Below are 16,886 nucleotides of genomic sequence, written 5' to 3'. Positions count from 1 at the left end.
CCACAGTGCTCTAAAATCACAAAGGTCCAAGCTTTGGGATAAAAAGCTCATAAAAACTCATTTATGGGGATCTAAAAGGAAACACATCAAGGTATAAACTTTATACCTTCTGAAGATGCACAAGGTGAAGTAGTTTCTGGATCTACAAGCTTGTAAGCAACACCTCCTTCTTTACTAGCCTTCTTCTTCAACAAATGAGCACCAACGATTTGGAACACCGATTTTGGGTTTGGAACACCGACCGGTAAACTGATAACAAAATATATGTTTTCATATTGGACTGAACTTTCTTTGCAATATATCTCTTTCACTTACGGTGTAACATGGTTTCATATTGGATTGGACTATAAGGTCTTGTTGACTGAGATTGACCCCATGGTCTTGTGTATCGAACCCCATGCTTACTTGGTTAGCTGAACTCCAAAATCAGATTGTTTTTCATCAGTAACATATGCGTTGCGGGAATATTAGAACAACAATTCATTCGGTGATGGTAATGATTAGTGATTTTGATCGGGAAAGGAGAGTTGTAGAAAAGAAAAAAGTGGGAAAGAAGGGATAATGATGGGTAACGACACTCTTACTTGTTGACTAGGAGGTGGTCACCGGTTGACCCCTTCATTTTTTAAATAAAGATTTTTTTAAACTAAAGAAGTTGAGTTTATAACCTTGGGTTACAATAACATTAACCCTAGTATATTTATATAATATATTTATATAATGTTTAAGAAAAATAATAATTAAAAGAATATTTTGCATAAGAAAGAGGGCAACCGTAAAATTACATAAATGTCCAATACACGCAGGGTTGTTAATGCCTATCAGTATCAGGACCTTTTTGTACTTTTGCAACCTGCCCCTGTCTTTGCCCCGTTCGCACAACCCTCGTATCTCTCTTGGCTCATTGTGAGAATTTTTTTGGAGCTCATCTCTCTCAAATTTATCGATTTCACTGTTTTTCATCTAAAAATCCAAAAATTAGGGTTCTTGTTCTCTTTTGCTTCAATTACTCCAAGTGGCCAATCGTGAATCTCTAGTTTCTGTCATCTCTTTTACCCATCTAGGGTTTTGCAGATCTAAATCCAGTTACAATTCAACATGTTTTGGCATCTTACAGCTCTCTCTGCTTCGTCACCGGTAAGTTAGAAGAACAACACGATTTGTTCTTATTTGCACACAAGTTGTTGAAATTTAATCTGAAAATTGTCAATTACCAAGTGTTTGTTGTGATTTGTGTTAGTCGTGTTCTATTCTTCCTCTCGAATAGATCTTGTTCTTATGTTTATTGACTAATAAACATGCCTTGGTGAGTTATTGGACTCGTTAGAGCTTAAAGCTCAGCTGATTGACTCTATGAAAGAAGTATCACTTCATTTCATATAGTTAAGCATCGAAGTAATAATAAATTGAGTTTCATTTAATAACTTACGTTATTTATGATCACTGAGTTTTTGTCATATGTTCAGATTGAGTCTATCTTGGACAAAGAAACTTTCACATTGGAAGAGCTCTTGGACGAGGAAGATGTCATCCAAGAATGCAAAGCTTTGAATAGTCGCCTCATCAACTTGTAATTCCACTTTTATCTTAGTAATTTAGACTCATCTTCTTGCCTCCACCATCTAAATGAGCTAATACTTCCCACAGTTGTGATATTTCCATTTATTAAACTGCAAATAGCATGACACGAATCTAAGTCATGAATACTTAAAAGAAAATCCTTGTTTTCAGCTTGCGTGACAGAGTCCAAGTTGAACAATTACTTCGATATATCACAGAGGAGCCTCAAGCTGATGCTGATAGCAAACGAATTTTCAAGTAAGCCATTGTCTTGTTGTGTAAACTATATTTGGATCAAAGATGGTTATGTCTAATAACTTATTGTACATGTTTAGGTTCCCTTTCATTGCTTGTGAGATCTTTACATGTGAAATTGATGTGATCTTCAAAACTTTAGTGGAAGAAGAAGAGGTTTCTGAGTTTTATTTAGTATGATGTTTTCACATAAATACATGCTTCATTACATTCTCTCACATGATTTCCTTCTTCCAACCCAAAACTTGCAGCTAATGGATCTACTGTTCTCATTCCTGGAGCCAACCCGTTCCCATAGTGCCTTGTTGGCTGGGTACTTCAGCAAGGTATGTACTTTTAATCGTTAAAGCTAGGTGCTTTTTGCATTGAATATAAGTCTTATCATCTGCTGTAAAGATCAATTGGAGAAAGGGCATTTTGGGTAACTATTATGTGTTCTACTGTGTTATAGGTTGTGATATGCCTCATGTTGCGGAAGACAGTTCCACTTATGAATTATGTTCAAGTGAGTAAACTTATCTACTTGATATTACAGCTACTACTTTCATTCTTGAATATATCTTTTTTGATCATCACGCTTCACATTTAACTAATTATTCTATATGTCAACAGGCGCATCAAAATGTTTTCCAAGAGCTAGTTGATTTGATTGGAATTACATCAATCATGGAGGTTAGTAAATTTTCCATCCAACATTAACTGTTTTACACTTTTACTTTGAGCTTTATGATTTCTATAACTTAAAAAATAAATGATTACTTTGTTCTTTTTTCTAAACACAGGTCTTGGTAAGACTTGTTGGAGCTGATGATCATATGTATCCTGATTCTGTGGATGTGATGCAATGGTTAACAGATAGCAATCTGTTGGAGATGATTGTGGATAAATTAAGTCCATCAGTGAGTACAATTTCATATTCAATATATGTCCTTATGTCCATATATATTATATGGTTACATGATTTAATATTAATTGATTGATTGATTGAATCTAAATAATGATGAATACAGAGTTCTCCTGAAGTACATTCAAATGCAGCAGAAACTTTATGTGCTATAACTAGAAACACATCATCTCCTCTTGCCACTAAACTTTCTACCTCAAGGTTAATATCTTCATTCCTCTCATATATTATATTATAATTTCTGTTTAATGACTATATTTTTTTTAATGTTTTTATCTCTCTCAGTTTTGTTTCAAGGATTTTTGGTCATGCATTGGAATTGGATGATTCACATTCAAAATCTGGACTTGTGAGCTCATTGTCTGTGTGTATATCTTTATTGGATCCAAAAAGATCATTTCCTTCACCTCCATTTTATTCTTTTCGTGGTCATCATGTATACGAATCACCTATTCAAGTCAATCAAGAAACTGTAGGAGCAATGTTGCCTCAACTCAGTGAGTTTTGTGCATATTTTTTTCATGCTTTACAATAAACATATGCTAATTATTCAACTAACATTTGCTTTTTTGATGACATGTCAAAATTTTCAGGTGACTTGTTGAAGTTGTTAAACGTGTCACTAGATGAAAAAGTCTTGCCAACTACATATGGCCAGTTGAAGCCTCCTCTAGGAAAGCATCGGTTAAAGGTTAATTTTTTTTTTAATAATATTTTTTGTCTTTTTTTTAATAGCCATAAGTAATAAATATCTACTTGCAGATTGTGGAGTTCATTGCAGTTTTATTGAAAACTGGAAATGAAGTTGCAGAAAAGGAGTTAATCAGCTCTGGAACCATACAAAGAGTTCTTGATCTTTTCTTTGAGTAAGCCATTAATCATGATCTAAATCTAATTAATTAACCTCTATATATGGTGCATATTTTAATTTTTGAATTTACCTAGGTACCCTTTTAATAATGCTTTGCATCATCACATCGAGAGTATAATATATTCGTGTTTAGAAAGCACAAACAATACTGTAATTGATCATCTGTTTCAAGGATGTGGTTTGTTTGCCAAGATTCTTCAAACAGAAAATAATCCCTTCCTATCTGTAGAACTTAATCAGGTAATTAATTATTCTTTACTTTAAATCCAAATAATATATTTTTTTTAAACTTAATCTGTAACAATTTCTATTATTATTTATATGCAGCCTACATCACTGGCTTCCGGAAGAAATCCACTCCGAGTTGGAAACATCGGACACATCACTCGCATTGCCAATAAAATCATGCAGTTGGGAAACACCGATACTCGCATTCAGATGCATATTCAGGTGTTTTTTTTTTATCTATTATAAATTTGTAACTAAATAATTATTATGTATATAAATATTATGTATTTAAATACTTGTTGTTGTGATTTAGGAAAGTAGTGAATGGAATGAGTGGCAAGCTACAGCTCTACAGGATCGGAACATGGTTGAAAATGTTTACAGATGGGCTTGCGGGTGTGTGTTTCTAACATTCTATAATTCTATCACATCATATTTTATTTTTTTATAAAAATAATATTTATTTATTTGATGTATACATATATAGGAGGCCAACTTCAATTCATGATAGAAATAGGGATAGTGATGAAGATGACATTCATCATGATCGAGACTATGATGTTACTGCTTTAGCAAATAATTTAAGCCAAGCATTTAGATATAATGCATATGACAATGAGGAAGGTGAAGAGGTATATACATATATATCTTCAAAATTCTAAATTCAAAAAAATTCTAAATGCTTTTATTTACTCTTTATTTTTATTTATATCAGGGTCATGGGACTCTCGGGCGTGATGATGAGGTACTAAATCTTTCATTTATTTGTTTATTATAATTTATATATAATATATTTATCACTGTACTTTTTTTTAATAATGTATAGGAGGGTTATTTTGACAATGAATCTGCTGAAGTTGTGATATCATCCTTGAGACTGGGTGATGACCAAGGGAGGTAAAAGAATCTAGAATCATCTATAAAATATAAATAGCAACAAACTTTCATTTTTCATTAATTTGAATATAATAATAATTTTTTTTTTTGGTTTTATTTCAGCAATCTGTTTACAAATTCAAATTGGTTTGCTTTCCAAGACGATAAAATGGGGGGAGACACAACCGCCACGTCACCAGAAGCAATGGACGAAATCAACTTAAACGGGGCGGCAACCACCAATGAGGATCACGACGACGTGGTGGTGGGGGCGGATGAAGATTTTCTCAATACCAAAAATTCCAATAATGCCCCTACCCGAAGCCCAAACCCATTCAGTGAAGACTATGCAGAAAACGAAGAAGATCTGTTTGCAGACAGACCCATGCCCGAATGGGTAGGATGGGAAGACCCATCAAATGTTGAAATCCCGGTTCCGGTTCCTGGGTCCGGGGTCAACCCGTTTGAAGAAGATTACAATAATACCCCTGATGTTGACATTCCAACACTCGTAGAAACACCAACGCCAACACCAACACCAGTGCCTTCCTTGTTTGAAGAAGATGTGGAGTTTGTAGGGGTAGAATTGGAATTGGACGGGTCGGAAAAGGCGATGGATAAGGCTCTCAAGGAAGGGATTGTGGGGGAGGCAGGGGCGTTGAAAAGGAAAGTCGTACCTGGTGGGCCCGAGAAAGAGAATGTTAGCGACACCAAGGAATTTAATGATAGTAATTATTGGAGGGTGGATCAAGAAATTGCTGTTTCCGAGTGACATTGACAGTGACAGTGATATTATGTGAGGTTTTGTATTAAAGGGGGATGGATGGATGTACAAAGTATAATTTTGTTGAAAATGGACATAGTTGTTGTTGGGTTAGGTTAATTTGGGATGTTGACAACTTGATTATTGTTACTTTGGATGTTATTTTCTATTTGTTGTTTTTAGATATGTCTTTTAACAGATTATGGGGAGGTTTTATACTTATATATTCCTCCCTTATGTATTATTATTTTTGTATTTTTGGTCATCTACAAGACATCATTATTTACATTTGCTAGTTGTGTTGGAACAAGTTTATTTTTATTTTAAATTATAATTGTATTTAATCCAAATTATAATTAGCCACGCATTTGAGCGGGTTGAATTGTAACACGTGGACAAACAAACGCTCAAAACCACCCCACACGCTCGGAACCTTCTCGAATCGTGCTCCCCAAGTAATAACCAGCGCCTATAAAAGCAAACAAGTTTGGTTTTTTACTCATTCTAAAAAATAATCTCTTACGTGTTGGGGTTGGGGATTTTGTTTTCTCTGAATCGAACAAAATGATCGAGGTGGTGTTGAATGACAGATTGGGGAAGAAGGTTCGAGTGAAGTGCAACGAAGATGACACAATCGGCGACCTGAAGAAGCTTGTGGCAGCTCAGACGGGAACTCGCGCCGATAAGATCAGGATTCAGAAGTGGTACACTATCTATAAGGATCATATCACTCTCCAGGATTACGAGATTCACGATGGGATGGGGCTTGAGCTCTACTACAATTAAATTTCATCAAATCATGTAAGACGTCGTATACGTAACTAGTTTCGTTGCTATCAACATTGCTTATAGCCTGATTTTTGTTTATCGTTATCAATTTTAGGGTTTGGATAGATGATATCGTCAATCGGTGTATTGTAAGGTTGATCTGGATCATGTATTACTGATAACATGAGTTTTCATTGATATGATCATGATACGACGGTTTAGTCATGTGATTGTGCCTGTTGTCTTCTTCAAATAATTGATATATCGTCTGTTGTTCGACAATTTTATGCTTTATGTTGATTGAATAAGTTTTTGATTGTTAACAATTGGCAACAAAGCATGGGTTTCTGTATATTAATTTTGAAGAATCATTGGCCTACTTCGGAGCCAAAATTAAGAAAACTGGTTGAAATTTAAACCAGGGTTGAGATTGGTATTCTCGTAAGATTAGATCCAAAAGCAATCAAATGAGATATAAAGGAGATTTGATGAACATAAACAAAGAAACAAGAAGTTGTCACAAGAGTTCTATAAGAATTTATTGAGCATTCATCTATCCAATAATAAGAAAAGCAAATAATTGACGATTTTCCAAAATATGTATGTACACTGTTTCTAACTTTCTCGTGGTATTTTGATTGCATATTTCTCTTTCCCTCAGCTCATTTACATTAACCACATTTGCAGTCCTTGTATTTTGTAATAGTTGTTTGGGATTGAGAGTTGAACTACTTTGTAAACCAATTTTGTAGGGTGTTTAAGTTTCTTGTTTTGTTATTATTTTGTAAAAATACAATAAGTGTTGGTGATTTTAATTTTAGTGTCACTTGCCATTTAATGTAATAGGAATTAACACGAGTATCAAATAGATATTTAAATTGTGACTTAATACAAACCGGGTCACTAACCGGATAAGTGACGGAGCTTGAAGATTCGAGTTGAGGGGGCCGAAAGTAAAATATGTACACATCAGTATTCTAGTGCATTTCGCCTTCTGAGTCAGAATAAATATGTTTTCGAACCTTCTCTTTCAAATTCAAAGTGGAGGTTCTCGTGCGAATCTCAGCAATCACTTGTTCTGATTCTACATATTGATCGTTTTGAACTAAAAGAAAACTTTTGGGCGGAATACACACATTGTGTATAATATCTTCACTCTCAATAGTTACATACAAGTCTCTAGAACATAGAAAAGCAGGATGTCCATGACGTGTACGTGTCGGATGAACCAAATCCTCGTTGAATTAGGGGGCACAGTCAATTTTTTTTAGTTTAAGGTCTAATATATAAAATTTTTAAAAGTGAAGGACTAGTTTTGAAAAAAAAAACAGGGGGGGGGACACAACCCTTCCTCGCCCTTTTGAAGATCCGTCCCTGGATGGTGCAGGGTTCACAATGCATACTTGCATATAAAACGAGTTTGATCCCCAATAATAACTACATAATTTGAGACATGGAATGCATATGAAAAACATGTTTTAGAATGTAACAAAGTAAAATAAATAGAAGTTTGGGTATGCTCGGTGACATCTCAAGCTGCCTAAAAGCCTGAGTTGTCTTTTTGGGTGGTTTTGGTAGGTAGCTCGAGCTGTTTGGTAGTTTTCTAGCAATCGTCTCTTTTAATTGCCTATTATGTAATTTCCATTGATATTATCTGCTTTTTTAGATAGACAAGTGTTTATACTTATATTTTGTTTATATGGAAATCAGAGTATTTGAAAATTTGATCACAAATTTTTTGATGGTGAACATTTGTACCTTTGGAAGTATAATAGCTTTCACCCCTTTACAAAAGATTTGGAATACTTTTGCTAACGATGATTATGGACTCGTTTGCCAACGTGCTTTTGAAAGCTTTGGAGTTTTGAGCTTTTAGATTTAAAGAAAAACTCAAATTTAAGAAAAAGAAATTTTATCTCAGAGTATGAGATTAAAGCATGTTTTTGGTAGATTAACCAAAAAAAACTAAATTTTAGATAAAAAATAACGTTTAATAAAATTTGTTGATAACTAGATGACATAAAATGACTTTAGCGGGAAATGACTATATAAGAGTATATTTGAAATTTATGGAAAAATCCTCATGAATTTATCATAAGTTATCTCAAATAGTTAAAAAAAGAAGAATTTAATAAGTTACTTTAATCGCCTCATCAAACACTATATTGCAATAAATTAAAAAAAATTAAGTCAGCTCCCAACACAACCTAAAGTTTTTATTTTAGAACATAAAGTTTTTTTTTTTTCTCCAAAATAAACTTTAAGTAGTGTACACGCCTATTGTAACAAAATTACTAGGCGTGTTTGGCAAAACTAACTGATAGTTAGTAGCTAGAATCAATAACTTTAATATTTTATATAAATGTTTGACAAAACGGCAGAAAACTTTTGATGTGTGTAAAGTTACATAAAATGACACCTATTTAAAATAAGGATCACGACTACAAGTAAAATTAATGACAATTTTGCAAATTGATTAAAAAAGCTTAATATTTTTTTTGAGTTTTTGTTAAATGCTAGTTTTTAGGTTTTTCAAAATGATCACCACTAACCACAAATATGTCAATATGATGGGATGTGAACGCGATTCCATTATAATGTGGTGAAATATGAAAGCACCATAATATATTATGGGTGAAATATGGTTTTGTGTGGTGATGAGGTGACAATGACATGACACCCATTATATTTGTGGTTAGTGATAATCATTCCGAAAGACTTTAGATTTGAAGGTTTTTTTTGGTTTAAACTAAAAGCTAAAAACTCATGCTCCCAAACAAAGTTTTTTTGTTTATATCAAACTTTTTGTTAAAGCTAAAAGCTAGAAGATCCAAAAAACTCGCTAACATGACAAACATAGTAGTTCTTAAAATAATATGTAGCCTAACCAAACACATTTACACAAATAAAAACGACTCCAACTTCTAGCTATTTTTTGCTAAACATACCTTAATTTTTGAAAAATCCATATGAGAAAGTTTACCAATTGAAAATAATCTAATGTTAGAGATTTTAATTTCATGCATTTAGATGATTGAAACTTACAACACGTTAGATAGACTGAAATTTACAGGAGCACTAAATATGACCAATACAAAGCTCAAATACAAATACATGTCTCTAGTGTACACACATGCAAGCTAGTTTGAAACATTATTCTAAGTCATTCCAAGGATATAAACAATTCTTGTCAAAGATTTTACAAGTTTATAACTTTTTGGGTACTTTTGTTACCAAGTTCAAGCCTTGTAATTTTATCTTTTGGATCACATAAAACATATGACCAAATACTTTACTTAAAAAAATCCTACCCCAAATGTTAGATTTCTCCTAGCACAACTCCATTCATCATCGTTGAAAGAATCAATATATCCAATTTGCCAAAATTGTGAACCAAAAATCAAACAAACGATCACCTATTTAATAAAATCATAACAATCATCTAATTTTCTAAGTCTTACACAAGCTCAAAAAACAACAACTAACAAAAAATCAACTAGTGTCTATTAAATTGGAGCTCCACACTTTCTTTTTAAAATAATCATCATTCACTCCTCCTCCTTTCATTCTCATCTCCACCACCTTCCTGTGAGAGTTAGAATGCAAAGCCGGGACAAAACTTGGGCTAGCTGCCGGGCGGTACTCCGGGAACAGCCGCCCGGATCTGTAGCGGACCCCACATGCATTACAAAGTGTTTTTGGGCCCATTGGGCCTTCTCTCCATTGTGGGGTTTTAGTTATCTCACAATGGCTGCATTTCTTGTTTTCATTGTTACCATTTTGTTGTTGACCAATATTTCTTCTCTTTTTCTTTTCCTTGACTTTTTGAAGAGGGATTGGTAGAGTTGACTTTGACCATGGATTCTCGGTCAGGGTTGACCTTGCCCGCTTCGTTCGAGTCCTGACCGGAATTGCTATTTCGGTTCCAAATGAGATTGTTTTGCCTGCTGAGCTGGACATTCTGCGTTCAAGGACTGAATCAGGGCTAGGTGCTTCAAAGGATCTTGGTTTTGATTTTTTTAAGGTTAGATCTTCTTCTTCATAAAGAATTGGCTGATGAGGTTTTGTGTCTTTCTGAGGATAAAATAGTCAACAAACATATAAATATAAAAAGTAAAAAAGAAAACCTCAAAAATAATCAAGGGTATGAAAAGCTACTTACAAGAAGATAACTTTCCGGGAAGGAATCTGCAGAGCCACCACCGCCATTGACATTGCCGACTGGCGGCGGGAGAATCTCTCTGAAAACTTCCGACGGGATAGGACCAAGTTTCTCCGCCCAATCTTCAACAAGAGCGTCTCCTTCCAAAGTCTCAACAGGGTAATCCAAGATATTAAGAATGTCACCCAAATAATCATCATCATCATACACCTGAGGATAATAATCAGCATCCGTATACATTCTACTCTTATCCTGGATGATAAACGGATTATAATTGAAAACAGAGATGATCAGAAGAGCCAAAAGTTGATGCATCTTTTTCTTTTTCTTTTTCTTATTCTTGTTCTTGTTCGTATGATTTTACTTCAAGTATGTGACTTGTGGAAGGAGAAACAAATCGTTTATATAACTGATGCACAACGCACAATATTATCAAGAAAAAGTCAAAAAAACAAACAAGGATAATTCATGTTTGACTTCGTGTATATCTCGTGAGAAAAGGTAAGCTATCAATTGGTAATTATACGTCATTGGGATCGAGATTAATAATAGATAAATTCACATATGGAATGAAGTGTTTCTTTGATTTAGGGCTCGTGTTAAAAAATCAAAAGACTTTTCTCACAATACAATCCGATTTTTCAGTAGAGATAAAAGTTAAGCATCTTGGGATTTAACCAAAAACCCTAAAATTAAGCAAACACAAAACAAAACCAAGATTATAATATCCGCAAATCAAGCATGCATTGTCTGAACGTTATCTCTTCGACAAATATAATCAGTATCTATTCATGGAAACTTAGGATAAAATAATACACACAAAAAAATTAAAAGTAAAAAGGAAAGTTTCGTATTCGTGATGTAAAACGGCGTCGTGATAAGGGTTTTAGGGTCACACACGGGTTTTGATTTTGCCCTAGAGTAGTAAGTAACACGATAGCGACTCGGAAAATGGGAAAGGGGCGTTGCAGAAACAAAAGGTGGAAACGCTAACTTTCGTCAGCCGTTTTGATTAATGGAACAAGGGACACAGTTGGAGAATCGAGAAACGAAACCTTAAGTTCGCGAAGAAATTCGAGAGAAATGTAGCGAAAATGGAGAAATGAAAACTCACCTGTGCGTCCATGGCGGAGCTACGTTTTTACAACATAGCAGTTTGAAGAATTTACACCGAGAGAGAGAGAGAGAGAGAGAGAGAGAGAGAGAGAGAGAGAGAAATGGTTGGTCTGTGTGTGTAAATATGAAGAGATGGTGGAAGTAAATTTTTAGGTTTAGGGAAAGGGGGGAAATGGAGGTGGTGGAGTAAATAGGGGTGATGGTGCATGGGATCACATGGTGGTCCACACTGTACCCGATTAAATTTTGTACTCTCCCAAAACATTAAAAGCAACATTTTTGTTTTTTCATTGTGTGTGAGAGTTGTGCACTATATAAAAATATTATATAAAATAAAAATATAAATAAATTTTAATTGGATGATAACCCGAAAGGATAAATTTTTATTTTTGTTTATATTAAATGTTAGATTCATATATAAGATGAGTAATTTTGAAATTAAAAGAAAAATTTATTAATAAAATTGATATATATTTATTATTATATTTAAATATATGTATAATTTAATCAAATGAAAAAAATCATAAAATAATATGTGGAGAATAAATAAAATGAAATAATAAGAAAAAACCTTATGGCATAATGCATTAGAAGATGACAACGACAAAATCATATTTATTTATCAAGGAGAATTTAGTTATTGATTTTTTTCATGCTTGATTTACCTATGAATTATTTAAAAGTATTCATATTTTACCCTTATGATTGGCACAACCGTTCGTAGCGGATAATATGTACGCTTTCAAATAACTCATGGGTAAATCAAATATGAAAAAAGTTTAGTGGTTAAATATGAACAAAATTGAAAGTTCGTTATCTTTTCTATTCATTATCCATTTTTCAGAAAGTCAATAAGTATAAAAATATGTATATCAAATGTATAAATAATTTTAAAAACAGTTTTAAAACCTTCAAAATGAGTTTTTGAAAAGGCACATCCCTTTAGTTTAAAAAAATACTTCTTATTCATGCAAAATAATTATAAAATATAAACTAATCCAAACATTAAAAAAAACTTATAAACTTATAGCTAATTCAAATATTTTTTTAATTTTTTATCACCATATAAGCTAATAAATATTTTTTTTTATCTAAAAATGCTTATTGAGTTAAATAAGCAATCACAAACAACCCTTAATAAATTGAAATTTTCATGGCATTTCAAATGTCATTTACTAAAAACAACATGAATAAATCTTGTTGTATCCATTTTTATAAATTAATTTGTGTCTTATTATCCTTTAATGGAATTTTGTCACCAAACATTGAGATTGGATGCTAAAACTGTAATATCTTTTTTCTTTTTTTTAGAAAAACATGGAACACGAAAAACAAATATAACTTATGTTATCATATAAGTTGTGAAACTAAGAGTTATAAAAAGGCAGTAGACATGCTTGACATAAACTATAAGTTTCATTGTTCATACAAAGAATCAAATGACTATAAACCATATATTAAAAAACCAGATGAGATAGGTGAAAAAAACGCTAATGCCAAAGAGATAGAGCAGGGGAGACGAGAGCTTGTGGATATGTTTACGTAACATAATAAGGGATGATAATTTGAAAGGGTAACAAACTTTCAACTTTGTTCACATTTAGTCACTAAACTTTTTCGTGCTTGATTTACCCATAAATTACTTGAAAGTTTTCACATTTTACTCTTATGACCTTTTGTAGGCGGTAATAAGGGTACAATATGAATAATTTAAAATAATTCATGGGAAAATAATTTCGAAATAACATAAATTCTAAAGAGGGAAAATAATTTTGAATGAAATTCTATAGAGAGAAAGCAGAAATCACATGAATTCTAGAGAGGGGAAATCGAATTAGAATAAAGATTAAAGAATTAATTCGATTTCTAGAACCAAAAACTCTCTCAAAGAAAGAAAACTTACAACATGAAATTTGATTAATGATTCACCAAATCAAAAATGTCATCATGGATCAATTTCTTGAAAACTTCAAACACCTAATCTAATACCACATTTAAGATCCCGAAATTGATCACGAATGTAGAAATATAATGATTATGTGAATCAAACAATATCAAGAACACGAGAAGTAAATAAAACAATTTAAGCTCTCATTAGTCTAGAAAGTTATTACAAAGTGAGTCTTGCAATATTTCTCTCACTAGACTAATCTCTCATGTTGTTACATAAATGGGAGCACTTCTTTTCCTATTTATAGGAAATGGTCAACCCATTACACATTCCTAAGAGGGTAAGCCTACATCACATCCAAGGAGAACTTTACACCCTAAGAGAAGATGGTGTCGAAAAAGCAAAATGATGATCCGGGTATTTTCTTCAAGGGAAATTGAGTAATCTAACCACTTTTTTTAATGTATATTTGAAAAGAAAATAACCTTTTTTTTTGCAAAAAATGACCATTTGTCCATAATGGAGCATTCCGAACCAAGAAAAAACATTTTTTTAACTAACTTCGGAATGGAATTCCAGATTCCGGACCAACATTCCGGATTTTAGACTAAAAATTCGGATTTCGGAAAAAAAAACTCTGAAATTTCAAGAACAGGTCCGAAATCTGAAGAACAATCCCGAAATTTTGAGAAAAAATTGTTTTTGTTTCTATTTTATAAAAAGTTAAACAAATATAGTAAATGTGAACTATATATATATATATATATATATATATATATATATATATATATATATATATACTATATTAATGCATACAATCATACATTTTAATGAAAAACAGTGATATTAATACTTAGAAATGAACATTTTCAACATAAATGAGAATATTTTTTCAAAAATAATTGGTAAAAAACCTAAAAAAATCCGGAATTTGAAGATCAAACCCGAAATGGAACATTTCGGAATTGAGCATTCTTCAAAAAAAATTGAAAAGTGGTATGGAATGTGAATAGTGGTCCGAAATGAGGCGTTTAGAAGAAAGTGATCATTTTTCAAAAACTAAAAAAACGGTTATTTTTAAAAATAGGCTCATTTATAAATGTTAGTTTACTCAATTTCCCTTTCTTCAAACTTTCTCTTTAATTATTATGTTAAATATATTATGCATGCCTCTATGGTGAATCATCTGGACGTATATTTGTGAACTTCTTTGAGATGAAAACACCCAAACTTTATAGTTTAACCTTGTGTGTCTAATTCTTTTATCTGCTTCTATGTGGGAAAAAACAATCTAAGCGTTAGCAAAGTGGTGTATTGTGTGAAAGACATAAGTTATGGAAATACCTGGCAAATTAGAGTAGAGACCCACTCAAATCGTGGAATGTGAAACTTGATGGTGAAGTCAAGACTCCATGTGTATGTGTGTATGCGATGTTATGGCGCAAACAACATTTCTAATGCATGTAACTTGACAAAATCAGATAGCTTTCTGCAAAACAAGTTTTATAAGAAGAATCTTAAGGGGTGGATAACTACCCATGGGATTGGAGAGGTTTGAAAGCAACCATCAACTCATTCCATTGTCTTCCATGAGGAGATCTGCAAAACACATGCCCTTAAAAGCAAGCATCAACTCAAATATTCCTTTTACACCCATCTATCTAACCATGCTTTACACATTAAAACAAACTTATAACTTTGAGGAATAAGTAGGGGAATCAAACATGATATTTATATCCATATAAACTTTTTATCACTGATTATCCCTTATAATTTCCACAACATAACTTCATAGTCTTCTATAATTTTATATCAAAGTCCCGTCCAACTCATTCAATACATGTTTCCTTGCATTTTTACATCGACCAACACTAACATTCAAGTTAAATTTATTAGATAATTAGACTTTTATTTTCCTTAAACTGGGTTTTGGGTTCTTTAAAATTTCATTGCCAAAGTGTTTTCCTATCGCTACATGTTACAATCAAACCAAGGTTGAAAGCTCTAGAACAATAATATTAAACATTTAATGACTTAATTTGGAGAGATGTTTCTTCACCCATCCATGATGCCAAAAGTTTAAAAGGATGTGATGGACATTTGATACATTTAAAACACCTAACTAACAACTTATTTGCGTAATTCTTTTCATACAAAAGGTTATATCAATTTTCCACTGCATAATTACTTAATTTTTTTTGAAAGCAACCATCAACTCAAATATTCCTTTTACACCCTTCTATTCCTTTTACACCCTTCTATCTAACCATAATTTACACATTTAAAACAAACTTATACTTTGAGGAATAAGTAGGGGAATCAAGCATGATATCCACATCTATATGAACTTTTATCATTGATTATAGCCCTTATAGTTTCCACAATATAACTTCATAGTCTTCTATAATGCTATATCAAAGTCCCACCCAACTTATCCGGTACATGTTTCCTTGCATTTGTACATTGACCAACACTAACATTCATGTTAAATTTATGAGATAATTAGGCTTTTATTTTCTTAAACTGGGTTTTGGGTTCTTTAAAATTTCATTGCCAAAGTGTTTTCCTATCACTACATGTTAAAATCGAGCCAATGTTGAAAGTTCGAGAACAACAATGTTCAACATTTAATGACTTAATTTGGAAAGATCTTTCTTCACACACCCATGAACCCCAAAGCCTAAAAGGATGTGATGGACGTTTGATACCTTTAAAACACCTAACTAACAACTTATTTGCGTCATTCTTTTCATACAAAAGGTTATGTCGATTTTCCACTGCATAATTAATTTTTTTTATGTTCCTTAGTGGTTAAGAATTTCATAACTAAAATATGCAACATTTATTGATTTCATGTTTTTCATCATGTATAAGATACACATGACCTTCATTCTCTTAATTTTCCTTCGGGTCAGTTGGTCACTATCGCTTTCAGAATCACTAATTGTAGTCTTGACATCAACACAAACTTTGTCCAAAAAAGCTTCCCAGTTTTCTTGTTCAATGTTGCCACCTCTAATCTTTTTTCGTGATCATATGGAAGATGATTTATTACCTTTGAATTGACATCCTCATCGAAATCTTAACCTTCATTCTCATCATTTTCATATTGTAATTGTTTCTCATAAATAAAATCAAGTATATATAAGTTCATTTAAGTGATCAATATATATATACTAACCCTACTATCATTAACATAAATAATTTTAAGAAATTCACTATAATCAACATCAACTTTCATATTTTTTTAAACAATCAACCAAAGTTTCACGAGTAAGGCAACAATAAACATCATTGCAACTCTTTTTTAGGCTTAGGTAGGAATGTAACTTTGTAGTGAACATCCATGGTTAACAACTTATTTAGAGACAAACTTGACGTCATCATCTTCGAATTTTCACTACTACGTTATGAAATGAAGCTTCGTCTTCATTCATGGATGAGATGATTTTTGATTGTTGCTATAATCAACCCAAATCGAAACCCGAATTT

General features: G+C 32.5%; 2 protein-coding genes and 1 pseudogene across 5 annotated transcripts; 2 read left to right on the top strand and 1 right to left on the bottom strand.

Annotated features, from left to right (window-relative positions):
- Positions 1 to 844: 844 nt before the first annotated feature.
- Positions 845 to 5,722, top strand: LOC145093500 (uncharacterized). Its single transcript, XM_079031644.1, has 19 exons — positions 845 to 1,137; positions 1,467 to 1,570; positions 1,732 to 1,818; positions 1,896 to 1,971; positions 2,067 to 2,141; positions 2,267 to 2,320; positions 2,428 to 2,487; positions 2,598 to 2,714; positions 2,826 to 2,920; positions 3,005 to 3,216; positions 3,313 to 3,410; positions 3,482 to 3,585; positions 3,665 to 3,830; positions 3,918 to 4,040; positions 4,132 to 4,214; positions 4,306 to 4,450; positions 4,534 to 4,563; positions 4,645 to 4,715; positions 4,818 to 5,722. Exons 1-19 carry the CDS (start codon positions 1,099 to 1,101, stop codon positions 5,464 to 5,466), a joined length of 2,388 nt encoding a protein of 795 aa, XP_078887770.1. The 5' UTR covers positions 845 to 1,098; the 3' UTR covers positions 5,467 to 5,722.
- Positions 5,723 to 5,948: 226 nt separating this feature from the next.
- LOC145093510 (ubiquitin-like protein 5 pseudogene) lies at positions 5,949 to 6,507 on the top strand (annotated as a pseudogene). Its single transcript, XR_013702898.1, has 2 exons — positions 5,949 to 6,258; positions 6,341 to 6,507. The product of XR_013702898.1 is annotated as a ubiquitin-like protein 5 pseudogene (transcript).
- A 3,118-nt stretch (positions 6,508 to 9,625) lies between these two features.
- Positions 9,626 to 11,673, bottom strand: LOC145093481 (GATA transcription factor 11-like). 3 transcript variants are annotated; one of them, XM_079031626.1, is made up of 3 exons: positions 11,502 to 11,673; positions 10,388 to 10,639; positions 9,626 to 10,299 (listed from the first exon to the last, which is right to left on the bottom strand). In XM_079031626.1, the coding sequence occupies exons 1-3, from the start codon at positions 11,511 to 11,513 to the stop codon at positions 9,718 to 9,720; spliced, it is 846 nt and encodes a 281-aa protein (XP_078887752.1). In that variant the 5' UTR covers positions 11,514 to 11,673; the 3' UTR covers positions 9,626 to 9,717. The 3 variants fall into 3 exon arrangements, with proteins under 3 accessions (XP_078887752.1, XP_078887746.1, XP_078887759.1); XM_079031620.1 differs by having other exon boundaries at positions 10,388 to 10,796; positions 11,502 to 11,672; XM_079031633.1 differs by having other exon boundaries at positions 10,388 to 10,597; positions 11,502 to 11,672.
- Positions 11,674 to 16,886: the final 5,213 nt, after the last annotated feature.

Source organism: Lactuca serriola, chromosome 1 (genome assembly GCF_051521515.1).
Source record: "Lactuca serriola cultivar US96UC23 chromosome 1, Lser_US96UC23_V15, whole genome shotgun sequence".
NCBI classification, from domain to species: domain Eukaryota; kingdom Viridiplantae; phylum Streptophyta; class Magnoliopsida; order Asterales; family Asteraceae; genus Lactuca; species Lactuca serriola.
The sequence above is the reverse complement of the archived record's forward strand: the minus strand, read 5'-3'. Positions and strand labels throughout refer to the sequence as shown.

Bases quoted from the DNA above. Each gene is read 5' to 3' on its own strand.
- LOC145093500 (XM_079031644.1), top strand. From the start codon at position 1,099: ATGTTTTGGCATCTTACAGCTCTCTCTGCTTCGTCACCG. The intron at 2,142-2,266 runs GTATGTACTTTT...ACTGTGTTATAG, and splicing joins TGGCTGGGTACTTCAGCAAG to GTTGTGATATGCCTCATGTT. The intron at 3,411-3,481 runs GTTAATTTTTTT...ATCTACTTGCAG, and splicing joins TAGGAAAGCATCGGTTAAAG to ATTGTGGAGTTCATTGCAGT.
- LOC145093481 (XM_079031620.1), bottom strand. From the start codon at position 10,702: ATGCATCAACTTTTGGCTCTTCTGATCATCTCTGTTTTCAATTATAAT. The intron at 10,300-10,387 runs GTAAGTAGCTTT...TTTTATCCTCAG, and splicing joins TCCCGGAAAGTTATCTTCTT to AAAGACACAAAACCTCATCA.